The sequence below is a fragment of the Ovis aries genome, chromosome 14, assembly GCF_016772045.2.
Source record: "Ovis aries strain OAR_USU_Benz2616 breed Rambouillet chromosome 14, ARS-UI_Ramb_v3.0, whole genome shotgun sequence".
In the NCBI taxonomy this organism is placed as follows: Eukaryota; Metazoa; Chordata; class Mammalia; order Artiodactyla; family Bovidae; genus Ovis; species Ovis aries.
Window position 1 is genome coordinate 56,379,814 of NC_056067.1, and position 19,392 is coordinate 56,399,205.

At 55.0% G+C, this 19,392-nt stretch overlaps 1 protein-coding gene and 1 non-coding gene across 3 annotated transcripts in view; one reads left to right on the forward strand and one right to left on the reverse strand.

Moving 5' to 3' along the window:
- Positions 1 to 549: 549 nt before the first annotated feature.
- LRRC4B (leucine rich repeat containing 4B) overlaps positions 550 to 19,392 on the reverse strand; it is a 43,378-nt gene continuing 24,535 nt past the window's right edge. For both annotated transcript variants that reach the window (XM_042231011.2, XM_027977467.3), the window contains exon 3: positions 550 to 3,557. In XM_042231011.2, coding sequence (XP_042086945.1) covers positions 1,707 to 3,557 — 1,851 coding nt within the window. In that variant the 3' untranslated portion in view covers positions 550 to 1,706. The remainder of the gene's footprint in view (positions 3,558 to 19,392) is intronic.
- TRNAG-UCC (transfer RNA glycine (anticodon UCC)) lies at positions 15,536 to 15,608 on the forward strand. The gene has a single exon. It is a non-coding gene; the product is annotated as a tRNA-Gly (tRNA).

Here is a 19,392-nt window from a genome sequence, read left to right on the forward strand (position 1 = left end):
TAATGCCCAGCAGGCCCCAGCTGCAGTTTGAGCACGCTTCATGCCCCTCCTTCCCTCCCCTGCCGGCTTTCTCTGGAGGCAGTGTCTCCAATGGGTTTGCAGTGGAGACGGACCCTCTCAGGTTTGGCTCTGTGATGAGCTGAATTGTGTCCTCACCTCCAGAAGCTGTGAATATGACCTTAGTAGGAAATAGGATCTTTGCAGATGATTGAGATCATGCTGGAGTCGGTGGTCCCCAATCCAATGTGGCTGCTGTCTTCATAAAGAAGGGTTCCCAACTGGCTCAGTGGTAAAGAACCTGCCTGCCAAGCAGGAGACACCGCTTCCATCCCCGAGTTGGGAAGATCCCCAGCAGGAGCGCGTGGCAACTCACCCCAGTATTCTTGCCTGGGAATTCCCACGGACAGAGGAGCCTGGAGGGCTACAGTCCATGGGGTCATGAGCTGGACATGACATAGGGACTAAATAACAAGCACCTCATAGAAGGCGGGGAGTTGAGCACAGATGCAGAGGAAAGGTGACGTGGAGAAATGGGAAGAATGGCCTGTGGAGACTGGGGTGACAATGCCACCAGTCAAGGAGCATCTGGGGCCACCAGAAGCCAGAAGGGGCAGAGAAGGACCCTTCCCTACGAGGGAGCACGGCTCTGCCCCTACCTTGACTTTGGACTCCGAACTGAGACACTCAATTGCTGTGGCTGTGGTACCTTGAAAGGGCAGCCCCAAGAAACAACCCCCCTGGATTCCTGTTGTGAGGTGGGAGGTGAGGGGAGAGGACCCCAGAACATGCCTCCTAAGAGGGGCAAGGAGATTAAGCACGATGCCAGGTGCGCTGGGCGGCCCAGCCCTTCTCTGGGGCCGCAGGGGTGAAAGGGCAAGGGTCTAAGAGCGCCTGGAGGCGCCAGCTCCCCACTGACCTTCCCAGTGGGGCCTGGAGTTTTCCTCTTCTCATTCAGCTGCCCACCCACGTTCCCTTTTTTCTCTCTCCTCCATGTTTCCATGACCAAAAAAAAATTTTTTTTTACTTTTTCCGTGTTTTTTTTTTTTTTTTTTAAAGTAATTACAGAGCAGGTAGTCGTTGACGCAAACCTCCCTTCAGTATCAAAAGAGTCTGTGGGGCAGGAGAAGGTTGGGGATAACGGTGGCGGGCGGGCTGACGCCGCCCCATCCCCGGCCCACGGGGGCCAGGGGCTGGGAGTGGACTCCCCCGGGGCAGGGCCGGGGTGTCCGGAGGCTCTGACCGCGTAGCTGTCTCTTCAGTTTCCAGGGGGTTAGGGGTAGGATAGGGCGGGCGTGGGGGTGGGGGACAGGCGTCAAACTGCAAAAAATGAACCGTAAAAGGAGGGCTGTTGGGGACGAGGGGGGGAGGACGCCCTTCAAAAAAGCTCCTCTCTCCCCTGGAAGGCGGAGCACGGAGAGCGAGGAGGAAAGGCGGAGGCTTCCGGCCACTCTCCTCTTGCTCCCCCTCCCATCGCCAGGGGTGGGGGCGAGGCCCGGAACCGCTGGGGGGCTCCATTCCCGGGGCCCCACCCTGTCCTCGCTTGGAGAGCCGCCCTGGGGTCCGGACGCGGGTGGGGGCCTTGAGCTGCCTGCCCCAACCTCCCCTGTGCGGGGCTGGGGCTGTGGGGAGGGTCCCGGTCCGGCCCCAGCCCCTCCCCCCTAGGGGGGGCCCACTCCCCCAACCCCCCCAACCCCCCCACCCCGGCTTCAGATCTGCGTCTCTTGCACGTTCTCCTTGGAGCCGCTCTTGAAGAGCAGAGGTTCGTGGATGGAGTTGAGGCCGGGCGGGCCCTTGCCCCCGCAGCCCCCGCCGCTGGGGTTGCTGCTGTAATGCGCCTTGAAGGCGGCCGCCACGTAGTGGTGGTGGTTGAGGTGGTCGCGCTCCAGCGCGGGCAGGGCCAGGTGGCTGTCCCCGCCCACGCCGCCCCCGCCCGCCACGGCGGCGGCGGCGGCCACGGACACGGCGGAGGCGGCGGGCAGCTCGTCCTCCACGTTGATGATCTCCACCGTGCGCGTGGGCCCGTGGTGCTTGTGCAGCTGGTGCTGCCTGCGCAGCTTGTAGAAGGCCACGAGCATCACGGCGGCCATGAACGTGATGGCCACGAAGCAGCCGATGATGATCTTGGTGGTCTTCATGACGTCATCCAGGTCCTTGAGGGCGTTCTCCGTCACGTCCGTGATGGGCACGGTGAACGCCTTCTCCGTGGGCCGCGAGGAGCGAGGGGCGGGCGCCGTGGTGGACGAGGAGGCCTGGCCTGCCCCCTCCCCGGGCCTGCCCCCGCCCCAGACGCCGTCCGTCGTGGGCCCCGGCGGCTCCTTCTCGGTCCCGCGCGGCTGCAGGGCCTCCTCTCCCGGCTGCGTCTCCAGGGTCTCCACCGTCACGGTGGTGAAGTAGGTGTAGCCGCCGCCCCCGCCTCCGGGGCCGCCCCCGGGGCCGCCCCCAGCGCCGCCGCCCGCGCCGCCGGCACCTCCAGCCGCCACGGGGTCCACGGCCGAGACGTTGAGCGTGGCCGAGGCCGTGGTGTTGCCGGCCGAGTTCGTCACCATGCAGGTGTACTGGCCCGTGTCCTGCACAGTGACGTTGGTGAAGTTGAGCGTGCCGTCGTGGAGGACGGAGATGCGCACGCGGTACGAGCCGTGCGTCATGAGGGTGCCGTTGGGCGTCAGCCAGTTGACGGAGGTCATGGACGTGCCCGTGCGGCACTTGAGCTCGGCGGCCATGCCCTCGGTGACGTTGAGGTCCGTGGGCGGCTCCACGATGACCGGTGCGTAGCAGGTGAAGTGCGACTGGTCCAGCTCGCCGATGTAGCGCCCTTTGAGGCCGGCGGGCGCGTGGCAGCGCGCGCAGCAGGTCGTGTTGCTGGGCACCGTCTCCTTGAGCCACCAGCTGAGCCACAGCACGTCGCAGTTGCAGTGCCAGGGGTTGTGGTTGAGGTGGACGCGCTCCAGGCGGTGCAGGGGCGTGAAGAGGTCGTGGGGCAGCGACATCAGGTTGTTGTGGGACAGGTTGAGCTCCTCCAGCGACTTGAGGTCGTCGAAGGCGTTGCGCTCGATGGTGGCCACCTGGGCGTGCATCAGCCACAGCTTGCGCAGGCTGGTCAGGCCCTGGAAGGAGCCCGGGCGGATGAGGTCCAGCCGGTTGCCGGACAGCTCCAGCTCCTCCAGGCGCACCAGGGCCGTCAGGTTGGGGATGTCCTTGAGGTTGCACATGCCCAGGTTGAGGTAGCGCAGGTTCACCAGGCCCTCGAAGGCCGCCTCCGAGATGTACTCCAGCCGCTTGAGCTCGCCCAGGTCGAGGCGGCGGAGCGAGGGCACGCGGTTGAAGGCGTACGACGGGATGCTCTCGATGGGGTTGTTCCGCAGCCAGAGCTCGCGCAGCTTGGACAGGTACTCGAAGGCCTGCGTGGGCACCGTCGTCAGCCGGTTGTCAAACAGTTCCAGGGTGTTGAGACTGGGCAGCCCGTTGAAGGCGCCCACCTCGATCTTGCGCACCAGGTTCTTGCTCAGCTGTAGGATCTCCAGGTGCCGAAGGTGCTTGAACGTGTCCGTCCGGATCACCTGAGGTGGGGGAGGGGAAACACCATCGGTGATACTGACACTAACCGGCTGGACCACAGAGGATTTTTAAAAAAAATTATTTTATTGAAGTATGGTTGGTTTGGGCTTCCTTGGTGGCTCAGACAGTAAAGAATCTGCCTGTAATGCTGGAGACCTGGGTTGGATCCCGGGGTTGGGAAGATCCCCTTGAGAAGAGCATGGCAACCCACTCTAGTTTTCTTGCCTGGAGAAGCCCATGGGCAGAGGAGGCTGGCCGGCTATATAGTCCAGGGGGTTGCAGAGAGTCAAACACCCTGAATGACTAACACTTTTCATGGTTGGTTTATTTCTGTTGTAAACCAAAGTGATTCAGTTATGTATACATGAGAAATACATGTATATATTCATATATATGAAAAATATATACATATGTATACAACACACATTTTTTCTATTCTTTTCCATGATGGTTTATCACAAGATATTGAATATAGTTCCCTGTGCTATACAGTAAAACATTGTTTATGCATTCTATATATAACCATTTGCAACTTCTAATCCCAAACTCCCAACCCATCCCCTCCCCGTTGGCAACCAGGAGTCTGTTATCTATGTCTGGATCAAAGAGCTCTGAGTGCTGGCTCGGGGGATGACTCCCCACGTCTCCATCTTTGCTATAAGACCATGAGGTCACTGGGGAAAGTAATTTGAGGCTTTTTTCTTATAAAGTGAAACAGAGAGTTAGTTACCTGGGACCTGGCCCCTCCAGTTCCCAAGTATCTCCCCATGAGAAAGGACAGCAGATGTCTATCCAAAAGCCTGTGATGGGCGCTCACAGCGTCTGTGTTCATTGCAGCCCAAGCTGGAAATGAACCAGGGCCCATCAGCTGGTGATGGAGCCACGCTCTGTGTCTGCAGGGTGGGACATGATGGCTCAGCAAGGACAAAGAACAAACTTTGGACACAACAACTTGGATGGATCTCATGGGCATCAGGTTGGGTGAAAGCAGCCAGACCCAAAGGAGCATGTTGCCACAGAACCCTGTCCATTCCACATGTGTGTGTATGTTCCGGGGCAGGGGGAGGACAGTCTGCCAAGGGCCACCAGGGAACCGGATTCCTGGGCTGATAGAAATGTCCCTAGTTGGGGTGGTGGCTACCAAGGTGAATGCAACTGTCAAAAGTTCCCAAACTGTACCCATAACATAGTGAAGTCGCTCAGTCATGTCCGACTCTTTGTGACTCCATGGACTGTAGCCTACCAGGCTCCTCTGTCCATGGAATTTTCCAGGCAAGAGCACTGGAGTGGGTTGCCCTTTCCTTCTCCAGGGGATCTTCCCTACCCAGGGATTGAACCCAGGTCTCCAGCATTGCAGGCGGATTCTTTACCAGCTTAGCCACCAGGGAAGCCCACCCGTAACATGGGAGGCATTTTATCCCATATAAAGTATTTAATCAAAAAGATTAAATATAGGAAATCCCCTGGTGGTCCAGTGATTAGAACTCCAAGCTCTCACTGCCAAGGGCTCCAGTTTGGTCCCTGGTCAAGGAACTAAAATTTCACAAGCTTTGTGGCATGGCCAAAAAAAAAAAAGATCAAAAAAAGTTAGGGACTTCCCTAGCGGCCCAGCTGTTGACTCTGTGCTGCCCTCGCAGGGGGCATGGGTTCAGTCTCTGGCTGGGGGACTAGATTCCACGCGATGCATGGCATGGCCAAAAGATTTTTTAAAAAGCTATGCCAGCAGCTAACATGCCTCGGATACTTCTTGGGTGCCAGAAGCTATTCTAAATGCTTTACAGCCAACAACTCAGTTAATCCAACAAATCACCCTGAAATCCATAGAGCAACTATGAAATCCATAGAGCTCCAAAAGCCAGGTTTCTCAATAACTTTGGCACCAAACCCCATTTGGTGGCAAAACCTGATCAGAACTCATGTGAAGCTGTTTAAAGCTTGTATTGATCCCCTTCTTGGGACTAGTCAAACATTCCACTCTAGAAACATTCCAGAATTAAGAAGTATGAGATTTTTGGGGGTGCTGTAAACCTATATGCTATATATGAATACCTTTGTAATATCAGATGGCCAAACACATTCAGCTTCGAGGGTGTCACACGGGGGGTTATGAATTATCTCCATCTAAGTGGGAAGATGAGGGTGAAAGAGGAGAGTGGGAAAGCTGGCTTAAAACTCAACATGCAAAAAACTAAGATCATGGCATCCAGTCCCATCACTTCATGGCAAATAGATGGGGAAAAAGTGGCAACAGTGACAAATTTTCTTTTCTTGGGCTCCAAAATCACTGTGGACAGTGACTGGCAGCCATAAAATTAAAGGATGCTTGCTCATTGGAAGAAAGCTATGATTAACCTAGACAGCGTATTCAAAAGCAGACATCACTTTGCCCACAAAATTTCATGTAGTCAAAGCTATGGATTTTTTCCAGTAGTCATGTACAGATGTGAGAGTTGGACCCTAAAGAAGGCTGAGCGCTGAATAATTGATGCTTTCGAACTGTGGTGTTAGAGAAGACTCTTGAGAGTCCCTTGGACTCCAAGGAGATCAAACCAGTCAATCCTAAAGGAAATCAATACTGAATATTCATTGGAAGGATTGATGCTGACGCTGAAGCTCCAATACTTTGGCCACCTGATTCGAAGAACTGACTCATCGGAAAAGACCCCAACGCTGGGAAAGATTGAAGGTAGGAGGAGAAGGGGACGACAGAGGATGAGATGGTTGGGTGGCATCACTGACTCGATGGATGTGAGTTTGAGCAGGCTCCAGGAGCTGGTGAGGGACAGGGAGGCCTGGTGTGCTGCAGTCAGCAGGGTAGCAGGGAATGGGGAACGACTTAGTGACAGAACAAGGACAAAGCGGGAGGAAGTGGAAGCGCAGAGAGACGCAGTGACTGGCCCAGGGACGCCCAGGAGGGGCTGGCAGATCTGGGATCCGACCGAGGTTGTCTGGCTCCAGAGTCCCAGCTCTTCACCCTTGCACTCGGCTGCCACCTGTCAGGGTGGAGGTTGATGGACCACTGAAGGGGCAGCGCTGGGCTGGGCTTGGGACACAGAATCTAATCTTACCAGATTCTCCTCATCAATCACCGTGCTGCTTACACCAAGGCATGGGAGACTGCACAGCCATCAGACAGCTTTTCTGCAGCCTAGTTATGCCATGGAGATGCTTGCATTTGAGTATTAAGGGGATAATGGAGAACCCTAAACAGCAGACAGTGTGCTTATGACTTCATAGAACTTGAAAAAAAAAAAAACAAACAGCCAAGGAACTGGGCGTGTGCATATACACAGCAAGAAAAGGCTGGAAGGACATGCCCTAGCCACTTCTTGGTGGTGAACTCCAGCATCTGGGGCTTATGGGCTTAAGTTATTTCTCTTAAGTTACGCTTTCTCTTTAATGAAGAAAAATTACTTTTAAGTGGAAGAACACTTTAAAAACTAAAAAAAAAAAAGAGACTCTAACCTGGGAGGCACCCCAGTATAAGGAACAATGTTATTCCTGGTGCAGTTATCATCGTAAAACAAGAACCACCATTCCTGCTGGCTCGACCCAACATAAACATGATGCCCGCTACGTGTTCAAGCATCAATTTCCTAGAGGCCACATTAAAAAATAAAACCACAAACCCAAGACAGATGAAATCAATTTTAGTGATTGATTAGCTTGATAGTTCCAAGATAGAAGGGGACAACAGAGGATGAGATGGTTGGATGGCATCACTGACTCAATGGACATGAGTTTGAGCAAACTCTGGGAGACAGTGAAGGACAGGGAAGCCTGGTGTGCTGCAGTCCATGGGGTCGCAAAGAGTCGGACAGACACGACTTAGCGACTGAACTGGATTCCCTGGTAGCTCAGCTGGTAAAGAATCTGCCTGCAATGTGGGAGACCTGGGTTCGATCCCTGGGTTGGGAAGATCCTCTGGAGAAGGGAACGGCCACCCACTCCAGTATTGTGGCCTGGAGAATTCCATGGACTGTATAGTCCATGGGGTTGCAAAGAGTTGGACACGACTGAGCAACTTTCGTACACTCACTGGTGACTGAACAGCAACATTACAATTTCAACATGTAATCCAGGGGAGAACTTACACATATTTTACAATTTTTTAAAAAAATTTATTTTTACTGAGCTGGGTCTTCATTGCTACGCGGGCTTTTTCTCTAGTTACAGAAAGTGGGGGCTACTCTCTAGTTGCGATGCTCCAGCTTCTCATTGTGGTAGCGTCTCCTGGTGTTGAGCACAGGCTCTAGGTCACGGGCTCAATGGTTGTGGCCCACGGGCTTAGCTGTTCCGCTGCATGTGGGATCTTCCGGGACCAGGGATCGAACTTGTGTCTCCGGCATTGGCAGCTGGGGTCTTTTACCACTGATCCACCAGGGAAGCCCCTATTTTACACTCTTTCCACAGTAAGTCTTTGAGGTCTGATGTGTGTTTGACAGGCCACGCCCTTAGCAGCCGGTTCCTGCCTTTCCCCTCAATAATAGGATATTGTGAGCCTTCCCCACGTCATAAATATGCTTCTGAAACCTGACTTCCGTGCCCACCTAGAATCTCTTCCTGGAGCTACACCTGCTTTCGGTGATGGAATTGACAAGGTCAGTTTTTTCTTTTCCTGTGTATGCTCCTGCCTCGTCTCAATTCCTGCAGTGAACAGGCTCACCTTTAGACCTGGACTCAGCTAGGGAGGACTGGCCTGGAGACTCTGCAGCCTACCAGGTCTGTGCCTGCAGTTGGGGCTGAGAAGAAGGGGGGCCCGAAAGCCTTGGCCTGGCAGCTCTCAGGGGCCCTGGAGCCCCAGCCCTGCTGCGTGGGCCGCGGGAGCCTGGGTTTCCTTCCCTAAGCGACCCCAGAAAGAGCCCAGTGTGTTCTCTCGCCCGCTCATCCTGCGAGCTTCGAAACAGCAGCATGACAAAAAGCTTTCCCGATCAAACTGGCCGGCCCTTTGCTTTGCTCAACAACTCTGAGTTTCCCAAATATAATAGCCACAGAACCCTTCTCACAGGCTGCCTTTCCTCATCGCCCTGGGAAACGCTGGCAAAGCCCCAAGCAGGCCTTTTAGTCGCTGTTTCTATTAACAGCAACAACAACAATAACAGTAATATGCAGTCATTACTAATCACCAGGCAGAGAATGGGGTGGACTCTCCAAAGCTCAGACTGGAGGGTTTAGACTGAGAAGCTGAGAACACAGGTTGCTGGCCCAGGTGCCGGCAAGATCCCCTGGGAGGGCCTTCCCTGGTGGTCCAGTGGCTAAGACTCCATGCTTCCGGTGCAGGGGGCTGGGTTCCATCCCTGCTCAGGGAACTAGATCCCTCACGCCGTAACTAAGAGTTCGCGTGCCGAAGCTAAGACCAGGTGCAGCCAACCAAACCAACCAATAAATAAATGAAACGAATTTCTGGGAGCTGCCCCATCGCCCCCTCACCCTGTCTGAGTCACACAATGCCCTGTGGTCCTCCCTAGTTCCCAGCAAATCCGTCCACATGCCCCACTCTGCCCCACTCCTTCCAGGGTCCCCGTTCTCAGCAGGGCCCCTCCAGCCCGCCTTCCCAGTCAAAAGCAGGAATGTAGCTTTGCACCCGGCATTGTCCACAGCCTCCCCATGTTAGGGCTGGTCGGCCAGCAAGCCAGCCAGTTCTGTCCCTTTTGAATGTCTCACGCCTCCTCTGTTCCCATGGCCCAGCTTATGTCTCAACCTTCTCAGCCTCCAGTCTCTTCCCCTTGAGTCCATCTGCAGGGCCTTGCCACACCTGGAGCTGACCTGGCCTCTGCCTTCCTCTAGAGCCCTCCATGGCTCCCCAGTGCCCTCCGGCGAGATTCAGCCTGCCTTGGAAGCCTGGCTTGGCCCCCTCACCTGCAGCCATCACTCCAGCTGCATTTCAGCCAGTATCAACTTCTAGAACTATCTCACAGGCACTCCACCTTTGCATACACTCTTACCCTGCTCAGAATGCCCTACCCTTTTCATCCACCTGGAAAACTCCCGCCCACCCTCTTGTGCTACAGTCCATGAGGTCACAAAGAGTTGTACACTACTGAGCGACTGAACTGAACTGACCCTCTTGTTCTTCTTGTTCAGTCACTCAGTCGTGTCTGACTCTGTGACCCCATGGACTGCAGCACGCCAGGCCTCCCTGTTTCTCACCATCTCCCGGAGTTCACCCAAGTTCATGTCCATTGAATCAGTGATGCCATCCAACCATCTCATTCTCTCTCGTCCCCTTCTCCACTTGCCGTCAATCTTTCCCAGCAACAGGGTTTTTTCCAATGAGTCAGCTCTTGGCATCAGGTGGCCAAAGGACTGGAGCTTCAGCTTCAGCATCAGTCCTTCCAATGAGTATTCAGGGTTGGTTTCCTTTAGGATGGACTGGTATGATCTCCTTGCAGTCCAAGGGACTCTCCAGTGTCTCCTCCAGCACCACAGTTCGAAAGCATCAATTCTTCCACGTTAACAGCCCTCTTTCTGGTCCACCCTCTTGAACCCAAATGTCTCTCATTCATTCACCCATCCTTTGCCTATTTATTGAGTCAGGATAGGGCAATTCTGAAGGAGCAAATGGAGGAGGACCATCCTCCATGGAAGGGCACCTTCAACACCAGGCCTGCAGAGCCGGCTGGAGGACACCAGGTGCTCGGCGAGATTGGCTCGGCACAAGGCTTGGCACCCGCAGGCAGCATCTGAGCTGCAGCGATGAGTGCCAGGCTCTGGGCTGGGCATCCCAACCGCCAGCCCGGCTTGTCCTGCCCAGCCCGGTGGGGCTGGTGCTGTTAGCGCAGCAAGGTCGAGTGACTCAGCAGGGCTGCTCACCGGGCCTGGGGGAAGCCCACAGCTGGTAGGTGTGCCCAGGTCTCCCTGGTTCTCTGCACAAAGCAACTGAAACCACACCACATCCAAAAGGTGCGTCCGGCTCCACCCAGGGCTGTGGCTGCTCCTGGTCCACATGCTTTGCCCCCTTTGTGCTGGGAAGGGGGTTTGTGACGGGAGCTGCAGGGGCACTCCCCAGGCGGGGCTGGGGGGATCTCCCTGGCAGCCCCTTTAATGATGCACTCAGGAATAAGCAGGCCACAGGCCGGGGGTGTGGCAGAGAAGCGAAGCCCGGGTTTACTAAGGCGGCACTGTAGGCTTGCTTTAAATAGTGAGTCCCTTTATTTGTAACCGGATTCCAGTCTTTTCTCCCTCCTCCTCTCTGCAGGGTGACTGGGGAGCACCCTTGTTGGGGGTAGGGGCTGCGGGTGGGAGTCTGCGCTGGCTGGGTTCGAATCTCGGCTTTGCTGCTGACCAGCAGTGCGCGCTTGGCCAGGTGGCCGGTGCGTCTCTGAAACCATTTTCCTTGCAGGTCCTGCAGCGTTGTGAGGCTCGGACAAGATACTGAATGCCCGGGACACGGCAAGCAGGCAGTAATACATATTTTTAAATTGTTGATGAGGCTGATGATGACCGTTAACAACTGTCGTACCTCTGGGCTTCTGGCTTCTTCCCCGGCCGTTTTCTCTACATCAGCTGCCAGAACTGTATAAAGTGCAGTTCAGATCCTGCCACATCCCTGCTCACAGCCCTCCCACGGCTCCCTGTGACCCTCTGCCTGATATCAGAGGCTCTGGACCTGCCGCACTGCCCGCCCCCTGCTCTGGCCACAGGGAGACATACGGGGTTCTATATGCTCACCATGCTTTGCCCAGCCTCTTTGCCTTCACACAGGCTGTGCCCTCCGCCTGGAATGCCTGCCACCGCTGCTCAGTTGCTTCAGTCGTGTCCTACTCTAGGCGACCCCAAGGACTGCAGCCCGCCAGGCTCCTCTGTCCGTGGGATTCTCCAGGCAAGAATACTGCAGTGGGTTGCCATGCCCTCCTCCAGGGGATCTTCCCAACCTAGGGACTGAACCTATGTCTCTTACATCTGCTGCACTGGCAGGCAGGTTCTTTACCATTAACGCCACCTGGGCTTCTAGTTCCCTGGAACGTTCCAATCGCCTTCTGCCTGGAGTCTCTCTTTGGCTTGTGCTCACTGACTCGTCACAGGCATTCTCTGAGCAGACCCTTATCGTGCTGGTTCAGTGTGTATGTCTCCTTGCCTGGGCTGTGAGTCTTCATGAGTAGACTTCATCTGAATCATTTCTGCCTTCTCTGTACCCCGTTCAAGGCTTAGTCAAGGCTTAGAATGGACAAGGCTTATTTGGAGAGCATCCAGCTGTGAGTCAAAGCTATGGTTTTTCCTGTAGTCATGAATGGATGTGGGAGTTGGACCATAAAGAAGACTGAGCGTCGAAGAATTGATGCCTTCAAATTGTGGTGCTAGAGAAAGACTCTTGAGAGTCCCTTGGACAGCAAGGAGAGCAAACCAGTCAATCCTAAAGGAAATCGACCCTGAATATTCATTGCAAGGACATGCTGAAGCTGAAGCTCCAATACTTTGGCCACCTGATGGGAAGAGCCAACTCATTGGAAAAGACCCTGATGCTGGGAAAGATTGAGGGCAGGAGAAGGGGACAACAGAGGATGAGATGGTTGGACGGCATCACCGATTCAGTGGATATGAGTTTGAGCAAACTCCCAGAGATAATGAAAGACAGGGAAGCCTGGTGTGCTGCAGTCCATGGGGGCGCAAAGAGTCAGACGCAACTGAGCGACTGAACAACAACCTAAAGATCAAAGCCAGTCAACTCCTCTCCTCTTCTTCCAGAGAATACAAGGCTGATCCCATCTGTGACTCTAACAAAGGACCATCCAAGGCAGGTTCCCGACAAGTCAAATGGGGAAACTAGTATTTGTTGAGTGCCTAGCATTTCGCAGACACTGTGCTAAGCACTGGGAGGTTGTGATCTGCTTTGATCCTTGTGGAAATCGTCACATGGAGATGACCAACCACATGCCCTTGCCTTCTCTCTGCACATTTGGTGGTTTGCAGCTAAGGACATGGAGGTTTACCGAGGTAAAGTCATTTGCCCTCAGTCTCACAGCTCCAGAGTAGCAGAACAAAGACTCAGTGTCTGCATCTCCTGAATCGAAACACCGGGTCTCCACCACGCCCACACCTAAACCGAGAGGGCTGGGGTTCTGTGGGTTCCAACGCATTTCTCTGAGCTGCAGAGCCCGTCCATTGTTCACGTTACCCACCTGCTGACTCGCTCATTCGAAAGATACTCTTTGAGCACCTGCTAGGTGTCAAGCACTGTGCCGGGCTCTGGGAATCCAGCAGGGACAAGACACAGCCACAGCTGACTTCCCAGAGCCCGACCTTGAGAGGGGACCACAGATACCCAACATACTAATTATGCAAATGATCATTTAAGGGATGATGGTGTAAACAGATCTTGGGAGGTGCCCTGGCCGCAGGGGAGAGGCAGGCATGTGGCCCCTTCACCCAGCACCATCTGAAACCCCTCCCCAAACCCTCTCTGATGCTAAGGCCCGGCTCACCCTTGTGTCCACTGACACACAGTGGGATGGACAGGGTGGGGACTGGCTTCTCGGAGCAGGCAAATCTCCCTGCACTCCGAGCCTGATGTCTCTGGCTCGAGGGAACGCTGACATCCTGCCAAGCCCTCCCGCCTCCCCCCACAACCCGAGAGCCTGGCTCTGTGCTAATTGTCAAGGATGCAAACAGCAGTCAGGCCGGCCTGGGAACATGGTCTCATCCCTGACCACCTCCCTCCCCGCCGGGGACTTCTCCCTGGCTCCTTCCATCCTGTAACCTCGCCTATAAATTAGGGGACTTTCCACTTCAGTAGTGGTAGATAAATGCTATTAACGTTGGGAGAAAAAAAAAACCCCACCGTGTTCTGTTGGGATTTTTAACAAAATAAACTGTCAAGAAATCCCTTATTAAAAATTTAACTGTGGTTGGAGAATCATGAGGCGAATTGTTCATCTGAACACTATGAAGATAAATCGCTTTTATAGGTTTTGAACGTAATGAACTGGAAACAAAAATTTAGTAAGATTCCCGGGTTTTTTTTTCTCGTTAATTATTTTAGGTTCACTTTTTTTTTTTTTTCCCCTTGGGCTGTGTTCGGTCCTAGTTGAGGCACTTGGGCTCAGGAGCTGGGGCACTTGAGCCTAATTGTCCCACGGCATGAGGGATCTTAGTTTCCCAGCCAGGGATCGAACTCGCACCCCTCTGCGTCGGAAGCGCAGAGTCTTAACCGCTGGACTGCCAGGGAAGTCCACATTCCCAGATTTTTTTTTTTAATTGTTTCTTTTCTCCTGTACCCACTGCTTTTATGACGACTCCTCATATTTCTTGCTTCTCTGAGGTCAGGGACTCATGCTTCCCATTTTCAGTGGGGATTTGTCTGACTGCAAGGATGTGGCCAGAGCTGGGCAAGCGTGCGGACCACTGAGGGCTCCCACCTTGCTCATGGAGCCCCACCAGGCCTAAGACTCGGCCTTCTGGGACCCGAGTCCCCTCTGGAACATGGGAACACGGGCCCTGAGGACTGAGAACAAACGTGTATCACGACAACACAGCCCAGCCCAGGGGCCCCCCAGAACGCAGCATCCTCTCCATCACCGTTCCTGCACCGCCCACAGATCCAGCCAATTTGTCCCTGATAAGAGGTTCCAGGCCGTACCAGGTACCGCTCTAACAGGGGCTCCGAGAGGCTCCAGGGGGGCCGGGGCAGCTCTCCCCTGCCGTCCCCCAGGAACCATCATGGGAGAGGGCGGCTGAAACCAACCTCTCAGCATGCTCCCTGGGCTGGCCGTCCTCAGCTACATGGGGCAGCAGGGGGTGCTCAGGCCAGCGTGGGAGAGGAGACTGCCTGACATCCACGTGTCGGCTCCCCGGACAGCCACTGTGCTCAGACAGACCCTGCCCAGCCACCCTTACAGGTTGACCCTGCAGCCTGGTGGGTAAAGCTCTGGGGTCGAACAGGGACCTCCTGTAGAGCACAGGGAGCCTGGAGGGGAGGCGGGTTGGGGGAGAATGGACACATGTGTAGGTATGGCTGAGCCCCTTCGCTGTCCACCTCTAACTACCACAACACTGTTCATCGGCTGTGGGCATGTGTGCTAAGGCGCCAGGCGCTCTTCCCTCATCAGACCAGCTGAGGCGCTGAGTCCAGGGCCCCCAAGACCACACGGCACACAGTGGTGCTCAGTACGTGCTGGTCCAAAGGTTAGAGACATGGAATTTCTTGACAGCTGTAAGATGGACCATTATCCGCGTTTTGCTGATGACAAAACTGAGGCTCCAGTGGGTTCCATAATGTGTCGGAGGACTCGTGAGTCAAATCTCAACAGTCCCCCACCATCCTAAGTGCCAGGGTTGCCCAAGTGAGTGGCAGAGTGGAACAGCATTCCAGAAAAAGGGAACAGCGCACGTGAAGGTGCTGAGCTAGGAGGGAGCAGGAAGGGCCAGTGTCCTGCCCAGGATGCAGGAGGCTGGAGAGGGGAGAGATGGGTGGGGGCCAAGACCTAAAGGATTCTGCCTCCATCAGGGTGGGTACCAGAGGGAACACCAGGGTGCCCGATGTTCAAAGAAGCGGACCAGCTCGCTGGCACAGGACTTGCCCTGTGAGGCCCGAGGCGTGTGGCATCATTTCCTGGGCCCATTCACCTACAAACCTGAGTTTGAGGCAGCCTTGCCGCCCCTCCCACCCCAGCCCAAGGCAGGCAGCCCACTCTCAAGGGATAAATGGGGGAGGGGCTCCACCCACATCTCCTCCCACTCGGGAAAACGAAATTTAAAAGCAGGCAGAGTTCTCACTCTGCGTGTGTGCTCAGTGGCTTCAGCTGTGTCCGACTCTGTGCGACTCCATGGACCCCACCAGGCTCCCCTGTCCATGGGATTCTCCAGGCAAGAATACAGGAGTGGGTTGCTATGCCCTCCTCCAAGGGATCTTCTCGACCCAGGGAGTGAACCCATACCTCTTGTGACTCCTGCATTGGCAGGCTGATACTTTACCTGCTGAGCCAGCAGGGAAGCCTGTGAGAGCCGTAACCTGGAGACCATCCAAATGCCCATTAACAGGACTTCCCTGGTGGTCCAGTGGTTAAGACTCTGCACTTCCAATGCAGGGGGCGTGGGTTCGATCCCTGGTCGGGGAACTAAGATCCCACATACTGCTTGGTGTGGCCAAATGCCCGTCAACAGAAATGCAAAGCGGAACTGAGGTATCTGCAATGGATAGAACGTGACCCAACAATACAGAAGGGAAAGGGGAGCAGCCACAGCCACAGGAAACCCCAGGGATGCATCTCAGCAGGTGGGCAGAGCAAAAGCAGCCAGCCGTGCAGGAGGGTAGCTGCCCGGAGTGAGGACTCTGGGGGAGGGTCCAGAGGTTCTTTATGTTCCATTTCTCGTCCTGGTGGTGTTTACGTGTCCCTTCTCTCTCTTTTTAAAAACGTTTACTTTTTGGCTGCGCCACACAGCACGTGGGATCTTCATTCCTCGACCAGGGATCAAACGCTCACCCCATGCAGCGGAAGCAAGGAGCCGTTTTTTCCCACTTTTCTATTTATTTTTGGCTGCACTGGGTCTCCATTACTACATGCGGGCTCTCTCTAGCTGCAGAGAGCAGCGGTTCCTCTCCGATGCAGGTACTTGGGCTTAGCTGCAGAGAGCGGCAGTTCCTCTCCGATGCAGGTACTTGGGCTTCTCTTTTTGGGGCCACGGGCTCTAGGGCACTCGGGCCTTGGCAGTTGTGGCCTCCGGGCTCCAGAGCTCAGGCCCAGTAGTTGGGGCGCACGGGCTTAGTTGTCCGGAGGCACGTGGGATCTTCCCAGACCAGGGATCGAACCCGTGTCCCCTGCATTGGCAGGCAGATTCTTAGCTACTGGACCACCAGGGAAGTCCCAGCCCTTCCCTTTCTGATGATCGTTTTGAGCTGGACATTCACGTCCACGTTCTTCTTGTGTGTGTGTTACATGTCAAAATGAAAATAAGTCAGGAACAGTCTTCCTGACTTCCAAGGCTTCCAGAGTCCTTTCTTGACAGATGCGGAAACTAAGTGTCAGAGAGGGTGACGGGAAGACCCAGGGTTCTGGGGGGCGATGGGGTGATCCAGGGTCCTGGGGGGCGATGGGATGGCCCAGGGTTCTGGGGGGCGCTGGGATGCCCCAGGGTTCTGGGGGGCATGGGATGGCCCAGGGTTCTGGGGGGCGACGGGATGACCCAGGGTTCTGGGGGGCACTGGGGTGACCCAGGGTTCTGGGGGGTACTGGGATGACCCAGGGTCCTGGGGGGTGAAGGGAAGACCCAGGGTTCTGGGGGGTGACGGGATGGCCCAGCGTTCTGGGGGGCGATGAGGTGATCCAGGGTTCTGGGGAGTGATGGGATGGCCCAGGGTTCTGGTGGGCGACAGGATGACCCAGGGTCCTGGGGGGTGATGGGAAGACCCAGGGTTCTGGGGGGCTCTGGGATGACCCAGGGTTCTGGGGGGCGACGGGATGACCCAGGGTTCTGGGGGGCGACGGGATGACCCAGGGTTCTGGTGGGCGACAGGATGACCCAGGGTTCTGAGGGGCACTGGGGTGACCCAGGGTTCTGGGGGGGCACTGGGATGACCCAGAGTTCTGGGGGGCGACGGGATGACCCAGGGTTCTGGGGGGCAACGGGATGACCCAGGGTTCTGGGGGACGACAGGGTGATCCAGGGTTCTGGGGGGCGATAGGATGACCCAGGGTTCTGGGGGGTGCTTCCGAGGGCAGTAAGGAAGAAATGGGAGTCAGGATGGAAGCTGGGGAGGTTGAGTTAGGCATCCAGTCCTGGGAGCCTGAGCGTGGCCCCTGCGGCTGGCTGTCCCTTCCTGCCCCAGTGACCCAGGGTGGGAAGTCCCACCAGCCTGTCCTTGCTGACCTCCAGAGACGGTCCTTCTGCACCCGCTCTGCTCACCATTCCCTTCCTTCAAGAGCTCTGGCTGGGAAAAGTCCATCCAGTCAAAAACTCCCTGTGTTTCCTGATGCTGGTGAGGACTCTACTACCCAGAAAATCACAAACTGGCGTGTAACTGCAAAGCCATTTCTGGTGCTCGCCTCGGTCATGCACCACGGTGGGTTCTTCTCTGCAACAGACTGACTTTCTTGAAGCCAAAGCCTGGCCAGCAGGGCCTCGCTTTTCCAGGCTGGCTCCTGGGGCAAGCCGTCGGGGTCACCGCGATTTGGGTGGCCTTGGACGAGCAGGGGGACAAGCTGCCTGTGCCCCTGCTCCCGCACCCATCATGGGCGCAATCCCGCTGTTACAGGAACAAACGAGTCAGGGCAAGTCTTCCACAAACTAGTCCTTTCTCCCTTCTCCAGGGAAAGGTGAGCAAATCCCAGTGTAGACTTTTTCCTTGGCTCGTGTAACATTTTGTACTTATTTTTAACAGCTGTATTTATGTTGGGCTCTGCTGGGTCTTGGTTGCTGCGTGGATTCTTCTCTAGTTGCTGGGAGCGGGAGCTACTTTCCGGGTGCGGTGCTTGGGCTTCTTGCGGTGACTTCTCTTGTTGCGGAGCACGGGCTCTAGGCAGGAGGGCTCAGTAGGTGCAGCTCCCGCGCTCTAGAGCACAGGCTCAGTAGTTGTGGAGCACAGGCTTAGTCGCTCCAAGGCGTGTGGGATCTTCTCGGACCAGGGATCGAACCCGAGTCTCCTGCATGGGCAGGCGGATTCGTAAACAAGCCCTGTACTTATTTTTTAAGTTCATTTTTTTTCCAGATACAAAAATTATTAACCTCACTGTAGAAAATCTAGAGAATGAACAAGACATCAAGAAGAAATTAAAGGGATTCCCTGGCGATCCAGTGGCTAAGACTCAGTGCTTTTACAATTGTGAGCCCAAGGCCGCACCCTGTTTGGGGAGCTGAGATCTCACAAGCAGCAGTGTGGCCAAAAAATTAAAAAAAAACCAAACAGGCACTGTTAATACATCTGGGTGGTCCCTGGATTTTGTTTTAATTTTAAATTAAATTTTAAAGACACATTGGACATACTACTTGCATCCTTTGAAAAGTTCAATATGATCTTCTGAGCATTTCCCGGTGTCCTTCAATAGTCTTCAATACTCCATTTTAAACTTTTATTAATTTATTTGGCTGCATTGGGTCTTAGTTGCACATGAAGGATCTTTTGATATGGCACACGGACTATGCAGCTGTGTGCTGGCTCTGGAGCGTGCAGGCTTTAGTAGTTGCAACACTTGGCGTTTAGTTGCTCTAAGGCACATGGGATCTTAGTTCCCCAAACAGGGATCGAACCCACGTCCTCTGCCTTGCAAGGCGGATTCTTCACCGCTGGGCCACCAGGGAAGCCCCTGAAACTCCATTTTAAATTGGTGCGTGGATGTTCTGTCATTAGGATGCTCAGTGATTCACTGAACCGATGTCTGATCACCGGGAGCCCAGGCTGTTTCTGTGTTTTGGCTGTTGGGCCACACAGCCTTCAGCACAACTCTGAGTGTCTCCTTAGGATGGAAGCGTATTTCCTAGTCAAGTGACTCCACACACGTTGCCCAGAGGACCTCATGGTGGGCCCCCAGAGGGACCAGGGCAGCCCCCAGAAGCCTGGGCGGGTCAGTGTATTTTGTGAGGTCGAATGCATCATGTCCTCTGAATCCCCCTGGCGTGCGTTCCGAAGACACACGATCCCGCCACAGCCCCCAAGGGGCTCCTGAGAGAGGGCTTGTGGTGGGGGCAGCTTTAAGCTTCCTGGGGGCTGGGGGGATTGGTCGGGGCACCCATCAAGGGAATTCTGCAGCAGTTAAAGCAACCGAGTATGCACACACAGACACACACACACAGCGACGAAGTGGAAGGCTCTTAACACCCCAGGCCTGGTGAAAACAGTGAGACAAAAGAAGCCGGCTATAATGCAGCTTCATTTACATAAATTAACAACGCATCCACACAACGCAA